At 37.8% G+C, this 14,166-nt stretch overlaps 1 protein-coding gene across 1 annotated transcript in view; it reads left to right on the forward strand.

The window, feature by feature from the left end:
* cep41 (centrosomal protein 41) overlaps positions 1–14,166 on the forward strand; it is a 49,154-nt gene that overhangs the window by 16,110 nt on the left and 18,878 nt on the right. Inside the window, exons 4-9 of the mRNA XM_060843112.1 lie at positions 2,056–2,117; positions 4,873–4,939; positions 5,224–5,383; positions 8,184–8,353; positions 9,623–9,690; positions 10,888–11,002. Coding sequence (XP_060699095.1) covers positions 2,056–2,117; positions 4,873–4,939; positions 5,224–5,383; positions 8,184–8,353; positions 9,623–9,690; positions 10,888–11,002 — 642 coding nt within the window. The remainder of the gene's footprint in view (positions 1–2,055; positions 2,118–4,872; positions 4,940–5,223; positions 5,384–8,183; positions 8,354–9,622; positions 9,691–10,887; positions 11,003–14,166) is intronic.

Genomic DNA, 14,166 nt, shown 5'->3' on the forward strand with positions numbered 1-14,166 from the left:
TTTCATCCTGAATGGTGTAACTGCCATCTAGTGTCGTGTTGTAACTGGCTCACAGGGTGCACATGAGAGCATGCCTGAGGTGACTAATCTGATTTCTCTGTGACTCAGGAGAACTGTCTATTGTACCTAATGCTGTAGCTTTGCAATTGTAAATTTTCTTGTAAAGCCCTTTCAGAACCTTTTCTAAGTAGTTTTGATGTCAGAAATTCACCATGTCAGGCACACATGAGAGCTAAAGGAACAGTTTTCCTTTTTTCCTTTTTAACAAGTTTTGTTTTATAGGAAATAATTTTAAACAACTGTTTATGTTGAACCACTCTGCAAATAACCAGTGATCTTCACAAAATTTATTGAGTTTGTAAATCTTTATTGGGACTTTTCTCTTGGTGAAAGGAATTAAAGATGGACTCTGAAAAGATGCCAGATTTTCTCATGGATAAGCAACACTGTCTCCTTTGTTAACACTGTTAATTGCATTGGTCAAAACAGTAACTTCACTATGTTGCAGGTAATCTGAGTGCTTAATGAATAGCCTTCAATAAATGGCCCTTTAGTTATCCAAGATAAAGTCATTCCACATAAGATGTGCAAACTGAGCACAACATTTTGAGTGCATAGTCCATTTTTAGCAACCCGTAGGAAGACTCAAAATTGATGTTTTAAACAACACCAGTAAGTTGGTGTTTATCAGCAGCTAAAATAGAAAATACTTTTTGAATATAAGGTTGGCTTGAAAGTAAACGTGCGTAATGTCAACCATGAGCTGTGATGGATCACCAAATAGTAAGCAAGATCAAGGTAAGATTGTTGTTTTGTTTATTCACGCAGTCTCAGTGATAATTATTCTAAAGGGAATGATAATATAGTGAAGTGCAATGGTGAAAATGTGCTGGTTAGAATTGCATGAAGAGAGGATTCACAAAACATGTGAAATTGCAGAACTACACTCCCTGGTAGGAAAAGCTTCAAATCCAGCATATAATTAGAGCGAAAGGAAGAGAGTAGTTGAAAGCCTGTCAGATATTTGTTACATACCAAGCCAATATATTTGTATTGGCCCCCCACAACACCATTGAGTTTTATACAAACTTTTAAAAGTGTTTTAAATTTTCTTTTGCCTTTTCATCCATTTCAGACTAACTTGCTAGTATGAATGATTTAAAATATTTCCTGTTGCAAGCATGATATGAAATCATCTAAAACAGACCAAAATTGAGGAAAACTGAATTCAAACTTGCAGAATTCTTTGTCTTTATAAATCACCTATCATATACTGCCAATTTAGAGGAAACTAAGCCACATCTGTCCAGATGGACAAGGACAAATTCTGACTAAGCCTGAAATTATTAATACAAATAAAATTAATCTAATGTATAAAGCTATGTAAGAATTATTTGATATTAGAAGGTTTTCTCTGAGAAGGCTGACAATTTAAATAGTTTGACATTTTGTTGTAAGTATCACACTGATCATACATGGTATGTGAATAACTACGTAACCATTTATTGAAATGGAGGCAAAACCAATAAAGTAGTTTTGAGCTTGATCCTGTTAAATATCAATCTACTTTCTTAGCATAAACATTCAATAGCTCTAATTATTCCATATTGAAATTGTCTAACTGCTACATGAGTGCAGCAATTTATTTTCCAAATCGGTCCCAGTTATTACTTCCTTCATTTGTATAATGTGTCAGTTAGTGGGAATATTTGGTCTGGCTCAGTATACTGTTGAAATGAGTTATCAGTGGATAGGTCCTGAAGGTGACAGAAGCTGAAAAGTACAGTGAAGGTTTGGATATCCTCATCAATATTTAATAGTTCACGATCAGCTCATTGGTCCAATGTCAAGATCATCTAATTGTACTACTAATGTAATCAATAAAATTGAGTATTTAGCATTTGATTTGAGGTCTCCACATCCATACAGTAGATACCTTTCCATACTCTCCAAGAATTGTTTGTTGCAAAATGGATCTTCATTGCAAAATTAAGCTTTTATGCATTTTGCAGTGTTGAAATGAGGGTTTTGAATATTTTTTTTTCCTCTTAATAGATTATAGATATAAAAGAGATGAATTATTCAAAAGGTTGAAAGTCACCACATTTGCCCAGCTGGTAAGTGCTCCCATTTATGGTTTGTTGCCTCATGGGATTTACGAGATGTCTTAATTGAAATATTGAATCATTTGAGTTTCAATATAGATATACTTCTTTGTAATGGTTCAATAATGTTTATATTGTTATTTCTCTTTTCAGCAACAATAAAGTAAATGCCCTGTGAGATTGACAAGACATATTATTGCTCTCAATTTTTTTCAGTTTGAAAGACTTGGGTCAACATAAAGTTTACAACATTAATTCAAAATTAAAATTTCATTAATATTTCTTTGAGATAAGATTATTTTCAAGGTATTTTCTCTCCTTCATTTTTGATTTCTATTTGTGCTGCTCTGAATTAACTGCTGAGGTTTAACAGGTAAGATAAAGAAACTCTGGAAACACTCAGCAGGTCAGGCAAACCTGTGGAGTTTGATGCAAAGTTAATATTTCAAGTGGCTGACCTGTCATAACTGGAAAAGGTTCAAGTCACAGCAATTATTAGCATATACAGACAAAGAGAGAAAGGAGGAATTAAGAAAAGGGATTGAGTGAAAAGCAGGAGCAATAAATATAAAAAGAGAGGATGGAATCAAGCAAGAATCAGTATCAGTGAAGAAAGTAAATTTTCCTTCCTTGTCATTTTCAAATTATCTGTCTAATTTGATGTGCTTGATAATACCATCCTCCTCCTCAGGCCTGTCCATTGTAGCCAAGTGGGTGAAATTAATCTTATTCCTTTTGTATTCTTATTCTGTGCCACTCTTATTTATCTATTCATGGCTTCTCTTCTGGCTCCCACACTGGTTCCCTTTGTTGTTTCGCATGGATCTTGGCCCCATCTTTCTTTCAGCAACACAGCAATTTTTACATGCATTAATGCCATCCAGCCCTACCTTTCTCGATGTCTTCTATTGTTGATAAATTATTAGATTGTTTCTCCATATCCACAACTGGGCAGAAATTTCTTTCAATTGAATATTAGGAAATGTGAAACTCTAGTTTCAGTCCAATTCTAGTTCCTAGCTACTGACTCCAGTCATCTCTCTGACAAATGTGAGATTAGACCCTCTGTACACAATGTTATTCTCACATCTCACCCTGAGATGAGCCTTCCATCCCACAATTGTGCAATTATTACAGTTGTCTATTTATGCTTCCATAGCATAAACTGAATTTGCTTGTCTCCACACATCTGCTGTGAAGACCTCTTCCATCAATTATTCCCTTTAGATTTGACTATTCCAATGCACTCTTGCAATTTCCCAAATTCTACCCTCCATACACTTGAGCTCATCCAAAACGTTGCTGCTTGTCTTTTAATTTGCAGCAAGTCCCTTCCCAAATTTTCCCCGTGCTCTGCACAGTTCAAGAAGGAGGCTCATCACTATCTTGAGTGCAGTTAGGGGTATCCAATAAATTATTGGTGATACCTGCCAGTGGTGCCAAAATATAGTAAATGAAGAGCAATAGAAAAATCTGTGGTCACAGAACTTTATTGAATTCCACTCGAGCAACATTTTGATTTTAAAATTCTAATTTTTGTTTTCAAATCCCTACAAGGCCTTGGCATTTCCTATTTCTGTAATCTCGTTTACGGTCACAACCCTTTGGCATATCCCCACGCTACATTTATTCTAGCCTCTTGTGTATCCCTGAGTTTAATTACTCCACCATTGGTGGTTGCACCCTTTGTTACCTGGAATTCCTAAGCCCTGAATTCACTCCCAACATCTCACTGCCTTGCCTTTATCCTTTGATATGTTCCTTTAAAACCTACTTTTTTGACCAAACTTTTGGTCGCCTGACCTCACTTTCTCATAAGGAGATATTATGACTACAGATGCTGGAGATTAGAGCTGAAAAATGTGTTGCTGGAAAAGCGCAGCAGGAGTTGCTTTTCCAGCAACACATTTTTTCAGCATAATATCTCCTTACATGGCTTATTGGTCCTACTTTGTTTTATAATGCACTTGTGAAGAACCTTGGAAAGCTTTCTTGCATTCTGTATACTATTAAATGGGTTATATTTAATAAAAGAATGAAGTGAAAATTGGGAGCAAAGGTTATATTTGGAATTGTTGACACAGTATTGAATCTGGAAGACTGTAAAACACCTAATTAACAAATACAGTGCTTTACCTCAATCCTGCATTGAGCTCCTCTCCACAGTGTAAGAGTGATGGAACAAAGGTTAGAATCAAGTAAAAATTGAAATGACATATGACTGGAAGCTCAAGGTTACGCCTGTGATGTGCATGTTTTGTGACTTGTTCACCCAATTTGTGTTTGGGCTATCCACGATATAAAATACCTCAAATTCAGGATGCTAAATTTAAATGTACAAAAAAATCATTTCACTTGGGAGGAATGTTTGAGGCCCAGGGCTGTGAAAAATGTTGAAGGCAAAAGAGAAGTTGTTGACATCTTATTAGAATTTAGGGATGGATGGCCCTCAGTATCCTTAAATCTGATGTGAATGTTACACAGTAAGATTCATCCTGAGGTGGTAATGTAATATTGGGTACCGATGATGGCTATAAATCAGTTGAGTCACAGTCTTGCAGGTGACGAAACCTACTAAATTCTTAATGAAATCAGTGACTTTGCAATTGCTCCTTTGTATGCAGTACCACAGTGCACACGTACAGCAATGTAAAATGTGGAATTTTAGTTGCAGAAAGTTGGGGAGAAATAAATGTTAAAATATTGATTCCTTCAGAAAATTTAATATTAACTTTTTTATTTCACTTGACTTTTTGATGTTCTTTAGGTGCTGCAGGTGGCTTCTGTGAATGAACAAGGTGAACGGGTGTTTAGCGAACAGCAACAGGAAGAAGGTTAGTATCAAATATCTTTGGTTATCTATTCTGTAGAATTATCTGCAATTAGAAGAAATTACTAGCATTTTTTAAGGTAAAGGATTTAGTAAGATACTTTGCCTTGTTTACAAATCTAAAAGGACATGACAATAAACAACACATCACATCTGCTAATGTATTTTTATAATGCAATTTATTCAATGAAATGTCGCTAAAAGTTTTTACCACCTTAATTTTGAATTGCCATGCAGAAATCCTCTCTGAATTTTTTTTAAGCTTGAATTATTGTTTGTTTCATTCAGGTTCACATTCAGTGCTTTCCGCACCAGAGCCTGAACTCCTTGCAATAAAGGACACTGAGGAACAATGTCCAATGGAAGTGCATCAGAAATCCGCTATAGAACTAATAAGTAATGAAGATTCAGTTGAGAAACCACTTTCAGCACGCTCCACCCTTCAAAGGTGAGGATTATTATGCTGGAAAAAGATCACAATGATGATTCTCTTTATTATCCCAGTAATAGTTTCACTTGCCTGAAAATTGGTGAAGTTCTTTGTATAATGACCTTCTGTAGCTTAGTTTCATATTGAGGAATGAATTCTGGGTAGATAAATTATATTTTTAAAAAGCGAAGTAAAATTCTGAATGTCCAGAATCCAATGGGGTCAATCAGCATCTTGAAGGACAATAATACTAACCTTTTCAGCTAGATGTTTAATTTCAGCCTGACTGAAATTTTAAATTACAGCACTCATTCAGATATGGGAAAGGTGAATGCATATTGTTAATGGCATTAGATTAATAATCCAAGGCCCAAACTAATGCTTTGTATACAAGGATCCAAATCTCACCACAGTAGATGGGGGAATTGAAATTCAATTGATGAATCTGGAATTGAAAACTAGGCCAGATATTGTATGCCTGCAGGTTATGTTTTCAGTGACAGCATATAACTTGGATCTGGTGGCTAGCTCTCCATCTTCCCGTCTATGCCAAGCTTGCACCCATAGCACAGAAGGTGGGTGGGTGCTGACAATGACATAACCAGTTGCAAGACAAGTAGGTATAAGTCAACAACCCATTTCACATTTTAAAATTATTAAATCAGCAGGAATTAAGGGCTTGACTGTATTTCGCATTTGCCCTTCATCCATCAAGGATACCCAAATGATAACAGTCCTCCCCTTCCTTTTGACACATCATTACTTCAAAACCCACTCCCCACCCCACAAAGATGTAACGAATTCTCCCCACCTAATATCCTTGACCAAAATTATTCTGGGATCCGTAAGGTCTCTTTTGTGAGCCTGTCTGCAATCCTGACAACACTTGCTATTGAGCTCTGGCACTAATAGATCTGATGGATGGTTGGTGAGTCTTCTGAGGGGCAGAAATCCCACTTTTCACTAGTTTAACCCACCCATAGTCCAACATGACCGAAGACCAGGCTTCTTTTTGGTACATCAGCTTACTGGCAACTTTCTAACAGGGAAGGACAAGCAGTCTGCCCATAACCTCTACCATTTTTCTGTCACGAGTCACAGCACTGGTGCCACAAAAATGCCATTGATTGTCATAAAAAACAATTTGGTTCGCTAATATCCTTTTAGGGAAATAAATTTGCTGCCCTTTCTTGATCTGGTCTACATGTGACACCAGACCCACAGTAATGTAGTTCACTTTTTGCAAGGTTTGTGAAGGTTTGTAGCTCAGGTTGAAGTTTAGAGTGTAGGTTTGCTTGCTGAGCTGTAGGTTTGATATCCAGATGTTTCATTAACCTCATCAGTGGTGACCTCCAAGTGAAGCAAAGCTGTTGTCTCCTGCTTTCTGTTTATATGTTTGTCCTGGATGGGAATCCTGGGGTTTGTGGTGATGTCATTTCCTGTTCGTTTTCTGAGGGGTTGATAGATGGTATCTAGATCTATGTGTTTGTTTATGGCATTGTGGTTGGAGTGCCAGGCCTCTAGGAATTCTCTGGCATGTCTTTGCTTAGCCTGTCCCAGGATAGATGTATTGTCCCAGTCGAATTGGTAGTTTTTTTTCATCTGTGTGTAGGGCTACGAGGGAGGGAGAGTAATGTCTTTTTGTGGCTAGCTGGTGTTCATGTATCCTGGTGGCTGACTTTTTTCCTGTTTGTCCTACGTAGTGTTTGTGGCAGTCCTTGCATGGAATTTTGTAGATAACGTTGGTTTTGTCCATGGGTTGTACTGGGTCTTTTAAGTTTGTTAGTTTTTGTTTGAGAGAGTTGGTGTCGTAGCCCTGCACACTGATGGAAAAAAAACACCATTTCGACTGGGACAAGACATCTATCCTGGGACAGGCTAAGCAAAGACATGCCAGAGAATTCCTAGAGGCCTGGCACTCCAACCACAATGCCATAAACGAACACATAGATCTAGATACCATCTATCAACCCCTCAGAAAATGAACAGGAAATGACATCACCACAAACCCCAGGAACCCCATCCAGGACAAACATATATAAATAGAAAGCAGGAGACAACAGCTTCGCTTCACTTGAAGGTTGCCACTGATGATGTTACCTAGCCAGGTAATGAAATGTCTGGATATCAAACCTGCAGCTCAGCGAGCAAACCTACACCCTAAATGTAGTTCACTGTTAACTGCCCTCTGAAATGCCTGAGCAATTCACTCGCTGAAGAACAATTAGTAATTGACCTAAATGCTGACCTTGCCAGTAATAACCACTGAAAGTAAAAAATCTAAACATTGAACACTTCTTGCAGATGGTTATAGTCTGTCAAAATTTTTAATAATTGTTTTGAAATATTTTCTAAGTAATGGTTTACAAATGTCTTGATGATCATGACATCGAATCATCCTCATTTCTTAAGTCACCAGTTTTCTTTTTGATTGGAATTTACTCCTGGTAACATGTAGATTTTGAATGGAGCCACAAGAATGTAAATCCTGACTAATAATTGATTTCTTTTTTAATGTTTCTCCCTTCCATAATTCAAAGCAATTGATGTTAGTCGTTACATTCCAATTGCTGTCCTTGCAGAAATCACCACAGACCCAACAGGGAATATTCTTCATATTTTTGAATAATTTCTCTTCTAAACAGTGCTTTACAAAATAAGCTGCTGTGGAGTCGGGTGCAGAATTTCTAAAATCCCATTGTCCCAAAAGTGTCTAGTAGTCATGTTTTTAAGATTTTAAAAAATTTTTCCTCTTGTGATCAAATATTGTTTGACAATTGCTCTGTGATCTGTCAACAGTTTTTATTTTTCTCTGTAGTGTTATAAGTGGTGTTGGGGAAATAGATCTGGAGAAAGAGAATCAGAAATTGTCCCAACCTGAGCTCTGTCTCTGTTCAGAAAAAACAAATGGACCGTACCCAGACTGCCCTTACTTGCTTTTGGATGTACGCGACCGTGATGCCTATGATCAATGTCACATTATTGGAGGTAATCATTATAGGTGAAAGTTATGTCAGTCACTGGTGTAATACATGGGGATGCACTTTTAAATAGTCATTATATTTGTTTTAAGTTGTCTTGCTTAGTATAACTAATACAGCTTCCTGAGATAAGTTGACAGAATACAGCAAATACTTATCTTTGTGTGATAACTGTATTTAGTGGATTACCCAACTGTCAAAGCATCTGCTTAATTTATTTTCATTCCAAAGATTTCAATGGAACAGGTGCTATAACTGGCAGGAGTTTTTCTCTGCCAGTTTACTACTCATGCAACTAAGGTGAAAATGTGTTCTAATAATTTTACATCTTACTGATGTCAATGAAGTATGAACTCTCTTTATATAAAAATGATTTTCTTTATTTGCTGCTTATAATTTATTTTCTGTCTTATTTTGGTCAGAATATAATGTTAACATTCTTAAAACAAACTCCATAACCACAATATTCCCAATTAAATATGAAATAAAACATTTAGTTTGCGGCTGTACCTAATATACCTAAAATAAAACCTAGAAAAAAACCTTTGTGTGCTGCCAATGCTGAAGGATTCAGGGTATCATGGTACTTAGAATCATAGGACTAAGATAAAAATCCTGTATTGTGAACTGCCCTTTCTGCTCAAATTTCTAATACATCCTCTCAATCATTGAACCTTTTGAATCAGAGAGCAAATCATAATGCTTATAAAACCATACAATAGCATTTGCTTTAAGTATCAAATGTGTATATTTCTTACCTTGAATAGAAGATATTAAATACCAACAGTTATTTAGTATGACTGAACATTTTTAAAGTGTTAAGTGTCACATGGATAATACACGTTGCAATTAAATTAGTGAATAGTGAATTAAATAGTTTTTCCCTAATACTGCTTAGGACAGCAGTGCACTCTGGATGGAATGTTACTGTGGAAATGTAAAAGAAACTAGCCTTGCGCATTGTTAAGATTCACTGCTTTTCTGAGTATGAATTTGTACTGACTTGAGATCTCTCTTCCAAGACACTATACATTGTGAGGTCAATCACTACTGTTGAATGATTAGTTGCAATTAGCTTTTATCTGACATCTCAGTCAATTGAGCAAGTGTAACTATAAGAAGAATTTTCACTTTATATATTATTGCAAAATATAAGAAACACACACTAGATACAGGATTTTTATTTATGAGGATAGACTGTTGTTGTAAAACTTGGACTGTTACTTAAAACTGCTCAACCCATGCTCAACTGAAGTTGTTTAACCTTGTCTTTCAGCCTACAGTTATCCTATTGCAATGCTGTCCAGGACAATGAACCCTTATACAAAGGAGATTCTAGAATACGTATCCTTTAAATCTTCAGATCTATGCAGTTAGTGGTTTGATTCTGAAATTAGGTTTCCAATCTATTAGCTGTTTGGAGAGACTAAAGCAGGTGAATTGGGTTTGATCTCAAGCATGCTCAGAACTTGTTAAACTCAATGTTAAATCCTGATGGCTGAAAGATGCCTAGGTGGAACATGGGGTGTTGTTCCTCCAGCTTGCTTTTCATCAGAATAGACAGATTTGATGGTTGCATAGATTAAAAGGCAGTATGATAATGCAATGCAGTACCCACCTCCAGGAATGTAATGCTGTTCAAATTGCTTTTGTACAACTGAAGCTGGATTAGAAAGAAATTTTGTTTATCCATCTTCTGTACTTTCCCCTCCATTTTATTCAATAGTCCGCATTGGTGGTCAACAAACATTTTCTTAATATTAGGAAACAGAAAACCCTTTGACTTTTTGGACAAACCAAAGCTATTATATAAGCAAAACGCAAAATAAAGCTCCCTTTTCATTCTCTTTCTCTCCACCCACGCAAACCTTGGAGCAACAATGGAGAAGAGATGTTCATGTTTGCATCTGAAATTTTGTCACTGTCCTATAACCATTACAACTGCTTTTAAATCCAGCCCTTCGCATAGAGTCAGAGATGTACAGCATGGAAACAAGACCCTTCGGTCCAACCCGTCCATGCCGACCAGATATCCCAACTCAATCTAGTCCCATCTGCCAGCACCTGGACCATATGCCTCCAAACCCCTTTTCATATACCCATCCAAATGCCTCTTAAATTTTGTAATTGTACCAGCCTTCTCCACTTCCTCTGGCAGCTCATTCCATGTACGTACTACCTTCTGTGTGAAAAAGTTGCCTCTTAGGTCTCTTTTATATTTTTCCCCTCTCACCCTAAACCTATGCTCTCTAGTTTTGGATTCCCCAATGTGTTTTTTTTAAAACCCAATCTCATTTTTCCCATATTTAATCCCATTCTGAGTTCTCAATCTATAGATAGCTTTTATTGTTATGCCACAAAATAGCTTGTGGGTGAAACTTGGATTCAGAATGTTGTTCCTCTGTATGTTTCACACTCCTCCTTTTCTTCATCCCCACTAGCCTTCTTTATTTGGGTTAACTAGCTTTGTTACAAATTTGACATTAACTTGAAGTTTGTCAATTTAAAATGATACAAGATGCCTTAACCACTGAACTTTAGAAAAATGCATCTGGGAAAATTATCCTGCTTTATGATGAAGATGAACGGATAGCTAGTCAGGCTGCCACAACACTGTGCGAGAGGGGTTTTGAGAATCTTTTTATGCTATCAGGTGGTACGTGTTGCAGGAAATGTTATATGATGAGTAATAACAGATAAACCAGAGCAGTTAAAATTTACTTTTCTGTACAGCTGCTAACATTACAATTTAATTAAGCTTTACTGTATAATTCTCGCTAAAAGCCAGTGTTTATGAAATGACTTCCGGCCAAACTGATTTTGTACTCCTACCTGCATAAGCAATGGATAATATTGCCATTGTTGTTACGTGACTTGGTTTTAGCTGTCTAAACACCAGCACTGTCACATTTCAGGATTCTTGCTAGCCTGCCCCCAAGTTTTTAAGTTTAGTAGACTATGATTAGTTGAGAGAGAGTGTGTACACCAAAGTAAGTAAACAAAACCTACCATATATTTCTCAGTAGTTTGTTAACTTTTCCACTTGATGACTGATTTAGTGCATACTTCTCACAGTATGAATCAATGCATACAGAGTCATAGATTTACAGCACAGAAACAGACCCTTTTGTCCAAACTGTCCATGCTGACCAGATGTCCCAACCCAATCTTGTCCCACCTGCCAGCAGCTGGCCCATATTCCTCCAAACCCTTCCTATGCATATCCCCATCTAAATGCCTTTTAAATGTTGCAATTGTACTAGCCTCCCCACTTCCTCTGGCAACTCATTCCATGCACGTACCATCCGCTGTGTGAAAAAGTCGCCCCTTAGGTCTCTTATATCTTTCCCCTCTCACCCTAAACCTACGCCCTCTAGTTCTGGACTCCCCCATCCCAGGGAAAAGACTTTGTCTATTTATCCCATCCATGCCCCTCATGATTTTATAAACCTCCATAAGGTCACCCCTCAACCTCCGACGCTCCAGGGAAGACAGCCCCAGCCTGTTCGGCCTTTCCCTATAGCTCAAATCCTCCAACCCTGGCAACAAGCTTGTAAATCTTTTCTGAACCCTTTTCAAGTTTCACAACATCCTTCCAATAGGAAGGAGACCAGAATTGCATGCAATATTCCAACAGTGGCCTAACCAATGTCCTGTACAGCTGCAACATGACCTCCCAACTCCAGTTCTCAATATTCTGACCAATAAAGGAAAGCATACCAAACGCCTTCTTCACTATCCTATCTAGCTACAACTTCACTTTTTTAAGGAGCAATGAACCTGCACTCTCTTTATTCAGGAACACTCCCTAGGACCTTACCATTTAAGTGTAGAAGTCCTGTTAAGATTTGCTTTCACAAAATGTAGCACCTCGCATATATCCGAATTAAACTCCATCTACCACATCTCAGCCCATCTGATCAAGATCCCATTGTAATCTGAAGTAACCTTCTTCGCCGTCCACTTGCAACTCCAATTTTGGTGTCATCTGCAAACTCTTTTATGCTCACATCCAAATCATTTTAATGGATGACGAAAAGAAGTGGACCCAGCACTGATCCTTGTGGCACTCCACTGGTCACAGGCCTCCAGTCTGAAAAACAACCCTTCATCACCACCCTCTGTCGTCTACCTTTTTGAGCCAGTTCTGTATCCAAATGGCTAGTTCTCCCTGTATTCTGTGAGATCTTACCTTGCTAATCAATCTGGGGATCCTTGTCGAATGCCGTACTGAAATCCATGTAGATCACATCTACCACTCTGCCCTCATTAATTCTCTTTGTTACTTCTTCAAAAAACTCAAGTTTGTGAGACATGGTTTCCCACGCACAAAACCATGTTGACTATCTCTAATCAGCCCTTACCTTTTCAAATACATGTACATCCTGTCCTCAGGATTCCCTCCAACAACTTGCCCACCACCAATGTCAAGATCACTGGTCTTAAGTTCCCTGGCTTGACCTTACCGCCTTTCTTAAACAGTGACACCACATTAGCCAACCTCCAGTCTTGTGGACCTTACCTGTGACTATCGATGATACAAATATTTCAGTAAGAGGCCCAGCAATCACTTCCCTAGCCTCCCACAGAGTTCTAGGGTACACCAGATCAAGTCCTGGGGATTTACCCACCTTTGTGCATTTCAAGACATCCAACACTTCCTTTTCTGTCATATGGACATTTTTTCAAGATGTCACCGTCTATTTCCCTACATTCTATGTCTTCCATGTCCTTTTGCACAGTAAACACTGATGCAGATACTTGTTTAGTATCACCCCATTTTCTGCAGCTCCACACAAAGGCCACCATGCTGATCTCTGAGGGGTCCTATTCTCTCCCGAGTTACCCTTTTGTCCTTAATGTATTTGTAAAAACCCTTTGGATTTTCCTTAACTCTATTTGTCAAAGCTATCTCATGTCCCCTTTTTGTCCTCCTGATATCCGTCTTAAGTATACTCCTACTTGTGGAATCATATTGAATGGTGGTGCAGGCTCGAAGGGCAGAATGGCCTACTCCTGCACCTATTGTCTATTGTCTACTTCCTTTATACTCTTCTAAGGATTCACTCGATATGTCTTGTCTATACCTGACATATGCTTCCTTTTTCTTAACTAAACCTCCATTACTTTAGTCATCCAGCATTCCCTACACTACCAGCCTTCCCTTTTCACCCTGACAGGAATATACTTTCTCTGTTATCTCATTTCTGAAGGCTTCCCATTTTCCAGCCGTCCTTTTACCTGCAAACATTTGCCCCCAATTAGTTTTTGAAAGGTCTTGCCTAATACTGTTAAAATTGGCTTTTCTCCAATTTGAACTTCAACTTTTAGATCTGGTCTATCCTTTTCCATTGCGATTTGGAAAATAATAGAATTATGGTCACTGGTTCCAAAGTGCTCCCCCACTGACGTCTCAGTTACCTGCCCTGCCTATTTCCCAAGAGTAGGTCAGGTTTTGCACGTTCTCTAGTAGGTACATCCACATACTGAATCAGAAAATTTTCTGGTACACACTTAACAAATTCCTCCCCATCTAAACCCCTAATACTATGGCAGTCCCAGTCGATGTTTGGAAAGTTAAAATCCCCTACCATAACTACCCTATTACTCTTACAGATAATGGAGATCTCCTTACAAATTTGTTTTTCAATTTCCCTCTGACTATTAGGGGGGTCTATAATACAATCCCAATAAAGTGATCATCCCTTTCTTATTTCTCAGTTCAACCCAAATAACTTTCTTGGATGAATTTCCAGAAATATCCTCCCTCAGTACAGCTGTTATGCTATCCCTTCTCAAAAAGGATACTCCCCCTCCTCT

This window comes from Hemiscyllium ocellatum, chromosome 23 (genome assembly GCF_020745735.1).
Source record: "Hemiscyllium ocellatum isolate sHemOce1 chromosome 23, sHemOce1.pat.X.cur, whole genome shotgun sequence".
Lineage (NCBI taxonomy): Eukaryota > Metazoa > Chordata > Chondrichthyes > Orectolobiformes > Hemiscylliidae > Hemiscyllium > Hemiscyllium ocellatum.